This window comes from Durio zibethinus, chromosome 17 (genome assembly GCF_047325235.1).
Source record: "Durio zibethinus cultivar Kanyao isolate XHJ-2024 chromosome 17, ASM4732523v1, whole genome shotgun sequence".
NCBI classification, from domain to species: domain Eukaryota; kingdom Viridiplantae; phylum Streptophyta; class Magnoliopsida; order Malvales; family Malvaceae; genus Durio; species Durio zibethinus.
In genome coordinates this window covers 24,684,183-24,699,707 of record NC_143178.1, presented here as the reverse complement: position 1 = coordinate 24,699,707, position 15,525 = coordinate 24,684,183, and the positions used below count along the sequence as shown (strand labels likewise).

Below are 15,525 nucleotides of genomic sequence, written 5' to 3'. Positions count from 1 at the left end.
TTATTTAAAATGAAAAAATAAATAAAAAACAAAGATTAAATGTCATGGTCATATTCGTCACTAAACTATAAACTCCAATGTAAAGATGACAAAAAAAAAAGAAAAAAAGGGGCATAAATGAGAGGGGGCTGCGTTCGGAGGAGGGAAATCTTCACAGGAGCTTCTTCTTCCTTTGCAAATTTTGGGTTTCAATGCAATTCAAAGGCAACAAACGCGATACAAATTTTGGGTTTCAATGTGATTAAAAGACAACAAAAACACTGCCGATTATTCTTTAAATTAATTGGTACATTATTAAAATTAACATTTAAAAATTATAGATTCGAGAGAACTTAAACAGATAATATTTTCTTCAAAATAAATTAAGAATAAAAAAGAAAAAGAAAAAAAGACAACATTAGCACTGATCTTCGATTATTCGAATGGATGCTACGGTGCGAATTGAATGAAGAAGTGATAAATTTGCGCCGTACTGAAGGTAAAAGCTGAACCAAATGGGGCCTTAGTCACCACTTTAAATTTTCCATGGACCACAAGGAAAGAATCGAGCGTCAAAGGAAATTTATCTCTTCTTTGGCTAGTACTTCCAAGGGCAATGAAGTTATGAATCCCAGAATAAGCTGACACTCAATGAAGTTTATCAATGGCCACAGAGTAACCTTCTGCCAGCTGTATCAGGCTTCAGCAACTGTGAAGTTTCAGGATAGAAATCCCACATTAACAGCCGAAGAGCAATATATCATAGTACAACTTGAATTACCTTTCAACAAAAGTGTGTATTAACTATAAGTAGTGTCCACCATTAATGTGCAGATAGAGTTGTTTATCCACAACATCTAAAAAGAACTCTTCTATCAGTAGAAATATAGAATCAAAGATCAGGAATATGCACCACACTGGCAGTAGCCTTGTCGTCCTTTCTAGATCCTTTCTTCCTCTTCCTTTCAGATTGGGGTTCTTTCGCTTTAAGCCCATTGCGAAAGGACCTCAATGATGCAGCTAAATGTTCATTTCTATGAGCTGAAATGGAAGTGAACAGGTTTTATGATTCTATACATCTGAACAAATAAAGCATCTGCTATTTCTAGCCCATCAATACCAAATAAGCATGCTCTCTATCTCAAAATAAATCACTAATCAGAAGATGCACATGATCGTCACCATGATACCACAAAAGAAGAATCAATTCAAGAGCACTGTTTGACATTAGTGACACTTACCAGAAACTATGACATCTTCCATGTTCACAGATTTCCGACCAGCATGGTGTGCAAATAGCTCAAGGTCCTTAGCCAGCTGTCCTGCAATTCAAAAAGCCATATGTTTCATTCAATTCGAGCAAGCTTTTTCGTAATAACATCAAACAACAAAACTGCTGCTACAGCAACTAGCAAATGCAAAATTGGTTATTGGTAGTAGTAACATTCCCATTTCCCACCCGGTTCCCACCAGGTACATGGAGAATGCTACATATACCATCCCATTTCCAAATTTGACAATTATGAGTGACATTTTCTTCTACATGGCAACCAAGATTGCTATACAACAAAGATGCAACTAATGCCGTTGCAATTGCAGAAATAACACTAAATTAATTGTTAATAACTTAGCTCATAAATATTGTTGGCAAAAGGGTCAAAAAAGCCCTTAAAAAAATTCAATAATCATTTAAACCCCTAACATTTATTTGCAATAAATCAAGCCCTAACTCTTCTATTTCAAATCAATTGAACCCTTAAACATTCATTTTCACCCAACTGAACCCTTACATATCTATTTTCACAATTAAACCCTCGATTGGACGGAAACAGTTATCCATTTTTCCTCCAATAAAGGCTCAATTGATGAAACTAGATGTTTGAGGGCTTAATATATTGCAAAAAACTAATAAGGGTTTAGATGATTATTGAATTTGAGTTCCCTTTTGCCAATATTCTTCCTCTAATAGCAATAATAACCTTCAAGGTTTTGCCTTTACTGCAAATTGACAACAAAAATCCAAATCATTATTTCATTCAGCTACACTGCTACATCATTAAACCCAATAAAATAACTGTATTAATAACCTAATCTAGTGATTACATTACAGAAGAAACTCAACGTTGGAAAAAGGGTTTCAAATTTTAAGAGGTTCCAAATTCAAAGAACAAAGTAGAAATAACATAAAAGAAAATTGAAGCACGAAAAAAATATAGTGAATAGAAAAAAAGTGACGTGCTTTACCGGTGTATTTGAAGGCCAAATCGGAAATACAAGCTACTATTGGTTCAGAAATCTCCATGCCGTTTCTCTTCGCTGCTCGAATCAGATGAAGATTTGAATTCAAATTAGCCAAAATTACGAAAATTCCGTTCATAAAATTAATAAAAAAATGATAAGATGCGGAATTTAGATATTTTGGTTTTTTTTTTCCTTTTTCCAAAATTTTCTCAGAAGCCAAAAAGAAGTATAGAGTTTGGGGGGCGAAATGGACCTTCAGCTTCGGCGATGGAAATGGCAGAGAGTCGAAACCGATCCCTCAAGAGATCGGAAATTGAATCATCTTCTTCCTCTTCTTCTTTCTCGACATCGCTCCTATCTTCATCGATTTCCATTGTAAAAGCTAGGGTTCCAATTTTCCGGTCTTTACCTATTATCAGATATTCAGATGACCGATGAGAAGTAGGAGAAATGCGCGGGAATTTGAGCCACAAGCACAGATTTGGGCTTAAATCCGACTCCTTTTCGGGCCAGATTTCAGGCCGCTTTTTAATCGAACTCCAGAAATATTTTATTTTTGAAAGATATTTATTTTTTAATTAAAATATTTAAATGTCTTTGGCTCTTTCCCCTCCTTTCCATATCCATCTCCGTATTTAGAGTAAAAAAATCAAAAAATCAAAAATTGATTTGATATTTAATCAAATTTTTTATTTAATTTAATTTTAATTTAAATATTAAATATATATTAAATGTGGATCATATTTTAAATAAAAAATTTAAAATTTAAAAATTAAATTAAATCAAATTATATAATTTTTTAATTTTATATATTTTTAAAATTTTTTAAAATAAAATAATTATTTTATATTTAAATTATTTAAATAAATTAAAAATTATATTAAAATAATATATAAAAATAAAATTTATAAATTTATAAACTAAAATAAACTTATAAAATTTAATTTAGATCAAATCAATTTAAAAAATATTAATTTAAATTTAAATTAAATTTAAAACATTCATAATTTTATATATTATTAAAAAATAAAATAAAATCCAATCCAATTTAATCCATTCTTACTCATATTGCATGTGAAAATACGCCTGCCAAATCCCATCATTCGCGGTTTCATTTATACCACAAAGGTAGAATTTTGCATTTATTCGTTGAAATAACACTTAATTTGAATTATCCACTAAGCATTCATTACTTAAAAATTCCTTATCCGAACAATGCTCAGATACGACGTAACCAAACAACAAATTTTCGCTTTTAATAAAAACGGTTATGACAGTTAACTGAAGAGCGACCATCTAACTAACCTGCTTCTCAGCCTCAGTCACCATGGCAGCGGAAATATCGCTGGCCGAAACAACCACCGATTCTTTCGCTAAGCGAATCGCCAGACAGCCGGTACCACGAGCGGCGTCGCAAACACCGCTCCTTTCAGTAAACCATCATCAGGCAACATTTTCAGCCGTCTAATATCAAGCTGGACCTTATTCATATCATCGGTCTCTCCAAAAATCTTCTTCCATCTCTAGAAACCGGAATTGTTAAAGTAGTTTCTAACGACTTCTTTGTCGCCGCCACCAACTTCTTCGGCCTGGAGGCGACGTCGGCGTTCGGGGTTAGTGAAGGAGAGAACGGCGGTTAAAGCGGAGATGGAACCTCCACCCATGAGAGCAATGGTGGTACCATCCACAGCGGATAGGTCAGTAACGGAGGCGGCGGTTGTTACGGTGGTTTTGAATGGTGTCGTTTTGTATTTGTTGGGGGAGTATTGGAGGGAATGGGAAAGTAGTGGTGTCGAACTTTGACGACTGTCGCTCTCTTTTTTTCAAAAATCTTGTTGATAGGATGGAGCTGATCCCCTTGATGTATGTGGGGTCCATTTTGATTTAAGGCATGTTTGTTCTGAAATTATTATGAGTATTATTTTATTATTATTATTCCCTTGCAAAACAATTTGTTTGGCATCTACGGTCTATAGGGCATTGACGTCGCGCCAAACACGCTTCAAAAGTTACACACGTGGCGAGCAACGATTGGAAGTAAACCAAAATGGCCGTTCATAACTGACGGCGAGTTAATCGGGAAAGAATCACCGACTCACTGTTAACTTGGAGCTGAAACGGTCAATCTGAAAATCAAGAACCGTTCTTTCTCTTATTCAAGAAAAGTTTCCCACTCCCTTGAAAGTGACCTCTTTTGCTCTATCCACTTGAATTCTAACTTTCCACAACTGAGCCGATAATGTACTTTGGAATCCTCTCTTGATCACTAAATGCCGCTTCTTTTTTCATTTCTCCGGTCTCTGATAAGCTGAGTTCATGGGGTTTTCCTCAGCTAGCGCATCTATGTGTCAGGGTCAGCCATGGCGATTGGGGCGTGGATTTTGATTGCATTGATGAACATTTGGTGAGAGGAATCTAATTACATGGTTTACAATACGACGTCGAAGAGAGTTCCTAAGAACCTCAACGTTCTCCAAAATTGCATTCAGGTCTTTTTCTATTTCCTTTTTTTGTTTTTCTTCGTTTTGATTTAACTTTGATCAGGTTCACCGTATTGCGTCAAACAGTAAAAGTTATTAGTAAAAAGTAAAAATAAAGAAGGCAATGGTACAATCTAGAGAGAAAAAGTTGGGTCCTTTTAGAGAGAGAGAGAGAGAGAGAGAGAGAGAGTCAGATAGAGAAGCAGAAAAGGCGGGTTAGTTTTTTTATTGTTACTTTTTAAAAAAATAAAAAATGAGTGACAGCCATGAAAGTTCGCAGAGGTAGTTCTAACAACAAACACTAATCTACTTTCACCATTAAAAATTCGAAATTCTAAAGAAAAAGAAAATTATTATAATTATCAAAATCAATTTTCGTCGCCAAAAACGAAGAAGATCGAGTGAAATTCTGCGTTTCTCCTACAATGCATTTCTCCAAACTGGAAGATACGCCGATGTTTCGGCAAGAGGTTCGTCTTCTCTTCTTCTTCTTCTTCTTCTTTTGGCAATGCTGCGTTTTTAATAATGCAATTATTTTCCGTCATTTATTCAAGAATAAACAGGAAGTTTTCCTTTAGATTGCATGCTTAGTTAAAATTTCTAGGAGAAATAGTGGTGGAAAATACGATCTTCTTATCAATTTTCTATGCATTCACGCGTTTTGGCAGCAATAAATCTTATTGTAATTTTGGCCTTTCAATCCACTTGTTTTTCTTTTTTAATTTCTTTTTACACGATTTTTTTTTCTGACATGGTACTAACGAGGAAATTATTTGCAGTTTTCTATGGCATTATCCTTTTTGGAAAACTTTGTTTTCCCTTTTTTTCTTCAAGTGGAAACTTTCGTTGTCAGATTCCTTTTTGCACTACGTTTTGGTAATTGTTGTATTGCTTGGTGAAGCAGATGCAATGCTTGGAAGAGAACGCTGAGTCGATGCGAGGAAGATGTTTAAAGTTTTACAAAGGATGTCGAAAATACACGTAGGTTTACATTTGTTCTCTAGAATAGCAACTCATGGAGCTATAAGCTGCTTTTAAATACTAATTCGTAATTGTTAAATGGTTTCTCAAACAATGGATTGATGTGTTTTTCCTTTAATATGCGGTTAAGGGGATCTCCTTTGTGGCTCCATTCAAGCCTTCTTAGACCTCAGGTCACTTGAGAAGCCTTGAGAATGGGGCTGTGAGGAGATAATGTGTTATTAGTTCATTACAAAGGCTGTGTTTCTTAGTAAGGCAAGAACTAACAAAGTGAAGCTCATATCATGTAATCGTAAGAGAAACTGTGGTTAGTTGTTTTTCTGCTAGTCCGACAAATTGTAAGTGCACAACAATTTCAAATATGAATTGTTATCTTGCTGCCCAAAGGTTATGTTTGCTCAAATTAACAGTACTTCGCCAATAAGGCCTCATATTATTGATGATCTCACATGGTTGTTAAATTCTAAATACTAGAGAAGGGCTTGGAGAGGGGTATGACGGTGACATTGCTTTTGTAAATGCCCTTGAAACTTTTGGAGGGGGGCATAATGATCCTATATGTGTTGCTTTTGGAGGTACACATTCTAACCCTCCTATGTCTTCTTTGAATGATACCTTGAAACTGCTTGTCTTTCATTTTCTATAATTTAGAGCTGCAAAGATTATGTCCATTTAGGTATTGCATGGTGCTAATATGTATTTATAACATCTATTTTCCTATTTACTTTCGAACTGCTTTTTCTATAGTCCTCTTTTCTGTGTCCTTATCACATGAGAAAGGTAAAGCTTTGAAAAATATTTTTTGAGGACAAATCAATGCTAATTATCAGAATTTCTAATTTTTTTAATAAAATCAATACTTAAAAAGAATGTTTTTGTTTCTTTTCTTGAAAATAATTATCTTGTTATGCTTTTACTTAAATTGATCATGCTGATCTATAACCCTCTGCCTGTCATGGTTGGTATAAAAAACGTAAGTTATTTGTAATGTCTGGAAATGCAATAAACTGCTCATATATTACTGCTCTTCTTACTGATGAAAATTCCACTGTTTCCACAGGTCCAGTCATGACAAAATTCACCATTGCATTGAGAGAAATTGGCACACACAAGGGAGTTCTTCGCTCACAGGTAGTGACTTTTGTGATTTTAGAGGTGCCTTGTTAAAACATCTAGTATAATCTTTATATTTTATGTACGGTTTTGATTATTGAATTTTGTGATGTGACTTAATTTTGTGTATGATTTATTTCTTAAAGCAAAAAAAAGTACTTTCTATTAAGATTTGTAGTTGTAGAACCAGTTTCATCTTAAGCAATTATAGTGTAAATTATGAAAAATTACAAAGAAAAGGATACTGCAGGTCTTAATTATGCACCTTATAACCAAGATGCAGTCTGCAATACAATAGAGGGAAGGTGATTGGGTTCTTCTTGTCCTAAAAACAAATATAAATTTCAAAAGCTAAATGTTCAGACTCAATTTAAGGCATTAACTAATTGTTTTAATGATTTAATAATTTGGAACTTTTTTTTAAAAAAGATTTGTTTCCACCTTAAATTACCTATCTAATAGTATCAGATTGTGGTGTGTGGATCTCACACAAATGAATTGGTAATTTGTTCATCAATTCTAATTTGTATGCTTATCTGGTATTCCTTAATTTCCTTATGTGACACTCATCACTTCCATTAAAACTTCCTAGCACATTCAAATTTTCTAAGGTAGACCATTCCCTAACAATACACTTAAAGTTTTCTGCTACAATAGAAAGGTCATTTTGTTTTACATTAAACTTCCAAGTTGTTTGTCCCTAGCAAAATAGTTTATGAGATATGGTGAAATTTTTTTAATTAATTTAACTTCCTCTAACTATTCTATTACTTTTTCAGATAGAGCACATGCTAAATGATAGATTGCATCAGTTTGTCAATATTGATATGCAAGATATCAAGGTACTCTTTATCATATGATAGATGTTTCATCCATGTTTTACCTACATTTACCATTGAAAGGTCCTAGGGTACGTTTGTTCTCAGTAGTGCCTTTAATGTCTTATCGGCCTGCATGCATAGTGGATAAATTTTATTATTCCTTCTCATATTTGACCTAGAAGGATAAGGTCTATGGTTATCTAATTTTACTGCTTTCTGCTTAGCTTCAAATGGTGTCACCTGCTTCTAGATGACTAGATCACTGCAGACTGGGGTCACCAGCTTCTATCTGAGTTTTTCACTCAAATAATGGAACAACTTGATACATGTCGGTCTTGGTGATGTTAACTGGTTTCTCTCATATTTTCTGACCCATTGCTAAACCATTGTTTCAGGATTTCCGAAAACGTTTTGACAAGGCTACACTTATATATGATCATGTGAGTTTCAAATAAAAGTGTCAAACACTCTTCTTTTTTCCTTCTTTTTGATTTTCATTTCTCCAGTGATAAGGTTGCCTTTAGTTTTAAGCATCATGATGATTATGTATTGTAAATTTAAATTTATTGATAAAAAATTGGTAAAAATGCTGGGACCTTGAAGCATATGCACATCTTGTTAAAAAATAGAAAATACTAAACACCATTTCTGACCTTGAAGCATTTGCTTTTTAGCAACTTTAATGAAACAAACTGCAATTAGCTAAAGCAATAACCAAGTAGACCCTAAATTGAATTTTCTTGCCAAATGGCAGTAATAACTTGATATCCTTATAAGTAATGCATTTTTAAGAGTTCATTGAGGATTGAAACAACTAGTCATTATGACTTTGATAACTGGTTTTAGTGGACTGCTTTTGTAAAGTTAGTGCTTTATAACATTCTAGCTGGTATATTCTTAATGGTGGCAATTGGTGCTGTTGCCCATTTTGCCATACAGGCACGAGAGAAGTTTCTGTCTTTAAGGAAAAGCACTAGGGTGGATGTAGCCGTGGCCATAGAAGAGGTACATACAATATTAACTTTTTCTTGACCCAAAGAACTATTCTTAAAAGTTCAAAATTTGATGAATTTTGTTGTCATGGTTAACCATTATCTTGCAAAATCTAATTTGGTAGAGAGACATTCCAGGAATTGCATACTGCAAGAACCTCATTTGAGCAAGCCCGCTTCAATCTGGTAAGTTATTTTTGTCAATAAATGTGTGTTCAATGTTATATGCATTTGTTTACTGGAAGCGGTAAATATGCATGTTCTGCTATGTCCAGGTTAGTGCTCTGTCCAAGTTTGAAGCCAAAAAGAGGTTTGAATTTTTGGAGGCCGTTAGTGGGATGATGGATGCTCACCTTCGATTCTTCAGACAGGTATGGAACATGTCATATTATGGCAACTCGTCTTTTTCTTACAGGTGGTATCTTCTTAATATGTTCAACTTCTGGTCCATTGTTCTTTTCAGGGATATGAAATCTTGCATCAGATGGAACCTTTTATTAACCAGGTTTGTCACGGTAACTTTTCCATGTATGAGATGAAATGAAAGATAAATTTGCTACATCTTTTAACATATAAAAGTGTGGAGACTTCTTTCCTCCAGTTGATGCTGCTTTTAAAAATGAAAATAAATGGAATGAAGCTGCTAAAACTAGCCGCCAACACTTTTGAAGCTGCAAAAAAGCAGCTGAGACATGTTCTAGCGTTTTGTACATTGCTTTTCCTCACAATTCTCACCCTTGAAAGAATCCACGGAGAAACCCATTCTAGGGAAGAAGGGTGACTGTTTTGTAGCTTGCAGAGAAAGATAAATCTTTCATCTATTTTAACTTCTTCCTTGTTCTCTGCAATTCATAGCAAAAGGTGAGGCTTGAAAAAGGTTAGAACCCTCAAAGCATAGGGTCAAAATCCTTGTTGTCCAGATTAAGCAGATACCATTAAATGAAGCAGGGAAAATTTTTGTTGTGAGCGTCTGTGAGTGACCAAAGGTAATATAACCAAAGGAATCTTCCTAACCTTGAGAAGATAATTCCCTTTATTCTCGACATGAGAATGCATAACAAACTGTTTTGGAATATAGCTAAATTAAGCTGGTCTACCATACGGATTTTATCTGCAGTTGCTTTAGATTCTTCTACATATTAAGACTACGAGTGAATACAGGAGCTTGTGTCAGCTAAGTATCCTGTCACCAGTAAGTGGAAAAGGGATTCATCTTTTGGTCCCTCATGAAACATAAATGAAGCTAATGCAAGTTTTGTAATGCTAGCTACCTGCAACAGCGAGACTGATTCCAACTTCGGAAAAAGTATGATGAGAGCCCAGATAAGATCTCTTTCTGATCTGCTTTACCGTAAAAAACAAATGACTCTAGTCCAGAGTAATATTCAACAACGCTTCAAAATTCTTAAACTATTTTTAGTTGATACCACTCGGATCCAAGTTGCCTCTTGTAATTTAATATCTGGGATGATGCTGTCATTCTTCTGGAGAATTACTAGCACAATATTTCTGGTCAAGCCAAGTAGATGGAAGTGGTAAGCCTTGAATCATCTTTTCTGCGAACCATTGCTTCCATCCAACCAGTCCTGTCACAAAAATTGTTCCCCACTAATAAAGAGAAAACCTTTGCCTCAAGAGCATTAGTATTTTTTTCCCTCCTTTTTCTGCGTCAGAATCCAGTTCCTATCTTGTTTTATGAGTTCCTCCTGTCAGAAAAGTTCCCATAAGCAAGCAATTCAGGAAACTTCAAATGATTTTCTTTCCTGAGAAACTATATATCTATTTTCTCAAGTTTTCTGCCGACAAAGTTTTCCTCATAAGATTGTTTCCTCTTTCTTTGAACTTTATATATGTTAATCATGAGAATGTCAAAAATTAGTGTTTCTGGGTTGTAGGTCTTGGCTTATGCACAACAGTCTAGGGAATGTTCCAACTATGAGCAGGCATCTCTAAGTGAAAGGATGCAGGAACATATCAGGCAGATTGATCGTGAGAGTAAACAGTCCTTAACTGGTTATTTTGATCCTCCTTCAGCAGATGGTATGCAACCTTTCACAAGGGGTTCACAAAAAGTTATTGAGGCAGTTATGCAATCTGCTGCAAAGGGAAAGGTAATATCTGGTTTGTGACTCAACTTTTGCATTGTTCTCTTAGAGAATCTTACCTTAGTTTGAATTTTAATGATTCTGCATACTTAAGGACTTTCTTTACATTCCCATAGCTAATAGTACCTTTACTTAGGTTCAAACCATACGACAAGGTTATCTTTCAAAACGTTCCTCAAACTTGAGGGGTGATTGGAAGAGAAGGTTTTTTGTTCTTGATAGTCAAGGGCTTCTGTATTACTATCGTAAACCACTTGTATCATCTTCTGTAAGTTACTAGATCAAAGATAACCTATAATACTAGGTGCTGTAAATGTTTTCTCTTTCTTTTTACCTGTAATAAATGTTTTTCATTCAGGCAGCTGGAAGTCAGTCTGCTATACAAAGGAGTGGTTGCTCTGAAAGTGGTCCTGGACTGCTGAGTCGATTGCTTTCTTCCCATTACCATGGTGGTGTACATGATGAAAAATCTGTTGCACGTCACACTGTAAACTTGTTAACATCAACAATTAAGGTTGATGCAGATCAGTCAGATTTAAGGTTCTGTTTCAGAATTATCTCACCAACAAAAATCTATACATTGCAGGTATTTGTTTGCTTCAATTTCACAGTGAATACATAACAGATGCTTTCATTTGTGACTCTTGACTTTTTACTTGCAAATGTTTTGTGGCTATCAATTTTGGAAATGCTTAAATATTTTTGTGGCTGTCAGTTTTGGAAATGCTTAAATATTTAGCAGTAGATTCTCAAAAGTACTACCTTGGCAATGCAGGCAGAGAATGCACTAGACCAAAGGGATTGGATTGAAAAAATAACTGGAGTAATTGCTTCATTATTGAGTTCCCAAACACCAGAGAAGGTAATTGAAAGAATTTTCTTCTAAAGAAAATGGGGGAAAAAGCACCTAATTGTTCCTTCTTTTTCCTCAACCTAAAAATAGAATGAGATATACATTTGTTTAATTTTCTTCAAAAATTATTTTCTTGAATTGGGAAAAGGGGCATTAATCAGGTGTTCCTCACTACGTATCCTCTTATTTCTTTTTCTATGCAAATAACCATAGAATGTTTATGTCAGTGTCTGTCTTTTTTCCCCATCGGAAGTGGTGATAATTGCTCTGTTAGTGATAGTAGTTCAGTAGCAGATTCCTCTGATGCTTATCAAGCAGTAATTGGGGAACACGCATCAAAGAATCTCTCCTCTGGAAGTCATTTAGATATATCTAGAAGTTTGCAGTATCAAGAGTATTGCACAAAGAGTGAAAAGCCAATTGATATCTTAAGAAGAGTAGCTGGGAATGATAAATGTGCCGACTGTGGTGCATCTGAGCCAGATTGGGCATCTTTAAACCTTGGTGTACTTATATGCATTGAATGTTCTGGAATCCATCGCAATCTTGGTGTGCATATATCCAAGGTATGTCATATATACGTCTTTGGATGTCTTTCTATGACATGATATTTGCAATTCGTTTAATAGTTTCTAGAAAAAGCTTTTGGCTGGGTATTGGACCTATCAACATGTGAGACACAAACCTTGAAAAAGAGCTTTACTTATCATCAACAATTTGATAAGGATATAGAAGGATCCAAATGCTTCAGTATCTTTGCTTTTGTTTGTAAGTTAAAATATTTACGTTACGACTCAAGTATCTTGTGGAAATATAATTGGCAAGACATGCTTCAATGTTGAGAATACCATAGTTCACTGAAGAATCAGGAACAACTAACTGCATGCAGGGTCTTCAATCCCTTTAATGGATGTTAAGAAAGTTTTACGGTGACAGAGTGGTGTTTAGATTTTGAAACCTTTAACAGCATCAGAAAAATAAGAGCTGAGGAAAGAAAATTAAGTGTGCCTCAAACCAATTGAGAAAAATAACAGAAATATCATGTTTTAGCTTTTCTATTTCTGAATGTAACCCTTTATTTATTGTTTCCATGTGTCTCTTAGGCATACATTGTGGCTTGGCCCATGTGTTCACTTGTACTAAATAGGCAAGCTAAGGATCAGGCAATGTTTATAATGCATTAGCCACTATCCTTGTGTAAGTTTCTGAATATGCTTGGAAGATGTAAAAGCTAGGAATGGAGACTACTTTTTCAATTATGTTATCAGGTTTGTCAATATAAAACTAATTTTACTTGGTCCAAGGACTGGAAACATTTTGCCCCTCGGAATTCTTTTAGGAGTTGGACTTGCTATCATTTCTGTCTTATATTCATGCAATCGTTCTTTGCTTTATGTTTCTTTTTTCTTTTTTTTTTTCTCTGATTGCCTATTCATGCAGCTATTCTATAACCTTTTACTCAGGTTAGATCACTGACACTTGACGTTAAAGTGTGGGAACCGTCTGTCTTGGCTTTGTTTCAATCACTGGGCAATATGTACGCAAACTCAATCTGGGAAGAGTTGTTGCACACAGGACATACAAGAACTGCCATGTCTGTGGGGTAAGTAAAATATATTTGATCTGGTTGGAAAACTGTTTCTATGCTGATAAGTTTTTACTTGTTGTGTAGTTCTTCGAAGTCTGATGAACATAAACAGCTTCTCACAATGAAACCTGGTCACGATGACCCAATTTCAGTGAAGGAGTTGTTCGTTCATGCAAAGGTATTGCCCTGAATAATTTAGTTTCTTCCTTTTGGTGTTTCCTTCTCTTCTTTTCTCATATGATTGTGCCTCAATAGTGTTTGCTTAACTGGCTTTAACTTTACAGTTATTCACTATTAGTTATAATTTTTGACATGTTACTTGATGTTTGCAATGCTTATACAATAACTTTATAGTCATATTTTGTTTTAGTTAAAAGGAATTTCTTAGCTATTTGAGAATTATCAGTCTGTACAAGAATTCCATGAGCTGGTCCCGTTCCCTGAATTCATTGCCCTTTTATATGTGCTTTGGGTGTCAATTTTTAAAACGTGCCACCTGTGTAGATGTTATTGCTAGGTAATTTCAACCAAACATTTAGCGTTCAAGTTGTGACTAGATTTGCTTGTGTAGGTCTTAAAACGATGCATTTGGTGGGTAACTCTATGCGTGCAGTAATAGGTTTAACAATCTTTTCTTCCAGACGTTGAGTTAATGGTTCCTGATTATTTCAGTATGCAGAGAAAGCATTTGTTCCTAAGATGAAGGACAACCAGCATCTCCTTTCACTGGCAGAAGAGGTGTGGGAAAGTGTTCGTGCTAATGACCAAAAAGCAGTATACCGCTACATTGTTTGCTCTGGAGCAGATGTCAATGCTATCCATGGGCAAGCATCATATTGTACATCCCCACCTCTGTCCAGATAAGTGTAATCAAGACCAACAAATCCCTTATCACAACTTTTGATTGCTTTGCAGGCGACTCTCTGGACCGGCCCTCAAGATGTTTGAACTCATTAAATAAAAGTGAAGATCAGATCCAAAAGGAGTTTTCTGACGGTTGTTCTCTACTTCATCTTGCTTGCCTGAACACTGACATTGGCATGGTGGAGCTGCTCCTTCAGTATGGTGCAAATATAAATGCTTCTGATTCAAGAGGTCGGGCACCACTTCATCTTTGTATTGTTGGCAGGAAATCTGCTTTAGCAAAATTGCTGCTGACAAGGTAATTTTTCATTCTTGCTTTCAGCTTGGTGAAGTGACACTGCAGTAGATTCTCTTGAGAAAATATTCGTGACCCATTTCATTCACATGCATCTGATTTTCTGGCCTATGGTTAAACAATAGTCTGGCTTTTGTTATCATGAGACAATTCCTGAGATCACAAAAATTATTCTACCTCAAAGAAAAAAATTTTCAGTTTTATTGCCATCGATAAGATCCACCATTATGGAAAACTTGTTAGTGCACACACTATCAGTGCAAGGCCATTGTGAAAATCAATGTTCTGCCCTCGTTTTGGTCCCCTTTTCCCAACATTTGTGCATACGTACATACATACATGGATATTTATATAATTTTGTACAGGCAACTGACATTTCCACAATTGCAGGGGAGCAGATCCACATGCTATAGATGGAGAAGGTAACACTGCTCTTCAGCTTGCTTCGACATCAGGCATTGACGACAATGATCTTTTGGCACTCTTGACGGATATAAACCGATAGTACGGAAGATCATAACCCAAAGGACCCTTAATGTTAGAAAGAGTTGTCCGTTCTATAAAAGAATTGAAGAATCAAAAGCCTATTACTTGAAAAGGTTAGTGCTGAACTTAGTAGGCTATTCAAAATTTTGGCTTGCCGAGGCGAAACTGCATCATAATTCATAATTCCTCCCACCATCTTAGTAGAGTTTCTTTGGGTGCTCTTATGGTGGCTTATGCTTTTCAGGCTCAGTAATTTATTATTTCTTTATACCATATCAAATAATATATATATATATATATATGTATATGTAAAACACTTTGGTGGGCCATTGGCATCTGTTTCTGGGTTTTTTGGCCCATATTTTTGGGGCTCAAAGGACGGGAATTCCCTTGGGTGCAACAAAGCCCACAATTGGCCTTTCCAGCAAAGGAGATTAAACTTTTGAGTCTATAGATATTAAGTAACTGCTTTAAAATAAAAAGTGTTAAATATTTGCATGATTTTCTACTCAAAAAGTAAAGTTGGAATCTTTTTATCTGTAAATAAAAAAAAAATCCATTATTTTTCTTTTTCTTCCCTTTTTTTTAAAGTTAAAAATTACGATATTATTGTGGTGAAGCTAAGCAATGAAGTCGTAGCAGGTGCATTTGGATGTATAAGACTGGTTCTTAAAGGTGATGGGGAGAGGAAAGTGTGGACCAATTGGTCTCATTGTTCCAATTATAC

General features: G+C 35.2%; 2 protein-coding genes across 4 annotated transcripts; one reads left to right on the top strand and one right to left on the bottom strand.

Annotated features, from left to right (window-relative positions):
* Positions 1-321: 321 nt before the first annotated feature.
* Positions 322-3,616, bottom strand: LOC111289887 (Histone superfamily protein). Of its 3 annotated transcripts, XM_089746723.1 has the most exons (6): positions 3,526-3,616; positions 2,474-2,629; positions 2,224-2,295; positions 1,221-1,301; positions 893-1,020; positions 322-688 (listed from the first exon to the last, which is right to left on the bottom strand). In XM_089746723.1, exons 2-6 carry the CDS (start codon positions 2,592-2,594, stop codon positions 641-643), a joined length of 450 nt encoding a protein of 149 aa, XP_089602849.1. In that variant the 5' UTR covers positions 2,595-2,629; positions 3,526-3,616; the 3' UTR covers positions 322-640. The 3 variants fall into 3 exon arrangements, with proteins under 3 accessions (XP_089602849.1, XP_022736981.2, XP_022736988.2); XM_022881246.2 differs by lacking the exon at positions 3,526-3,616 and having other exon boundaries at positions 2,474-2,768; XM_022881253.2 differs by lacking the exon at positions 3,526-3,616 and having other exon boundaries at positions 322-1,020; positions 2,474-2,786.
* A 498-nt stretch (positions 3,617-4,114) lies between these two features.
* Positions 4,115-15,242, top strand: LOC111289878 (ADP-ribosylation factor GTPase-activating protein AGD1-like). Its single transcript, XM_089746722.1, is given in 20 exon segments — positions 4,115-5,170; positions 5,605-5,681; positions 6,156-6,256; positions 6,742-6,812; positions 7,574-7,636; positions 8,011-8,055; positions 8,555-8,620; positions 8,746-8,793; positions 8,883-8,978; positions 9,071-9,112; positions 10,503-10,718; positions 10,849-10,980; positions 11,071-11,298; positions 11,488-11,574; positions 11,793-12,131; positions 13,029-13,168; positions 13,238-13,331; positions 13,826-14,006; positions 14,009-14,315; positions 14,703-15,242. Coding segments are annotated over 20 exon segments (2,493 nt in total). The 5' UTR covers positions 4,115-5,125; the 3' UTR covers positions 14,818-15,242.
* The last annotated feature ends 283 nt before the right edge of the window (positions 15,243-15,525 follow it).

Excerpts from the sequence above, each read along its gene's own strand:
- LOC111289887 (XM_089746723.1), bottom strand. The coding sequence starts at position 2,594 with ATGGAAATCGATGAAGATAGGAGCGATGTCGAGAAAGAAGAAGAGGAA. Across the intron at positions 2,296-2,473 it reads TTCCATCGCCGAAGCTGAAG|CGAAGAGAAACGGCATGGAG; the intron begins GTCCATTTCGCC and ends TGATTCGAGCAG. Across the intron at positions 689-892 it reads ACAAGGCTACTGCCAGTGTG|TTGCTGAAGCCTGATACAGC; the intron begins GTGCATATTCCT and ends GAAACTTCACAG.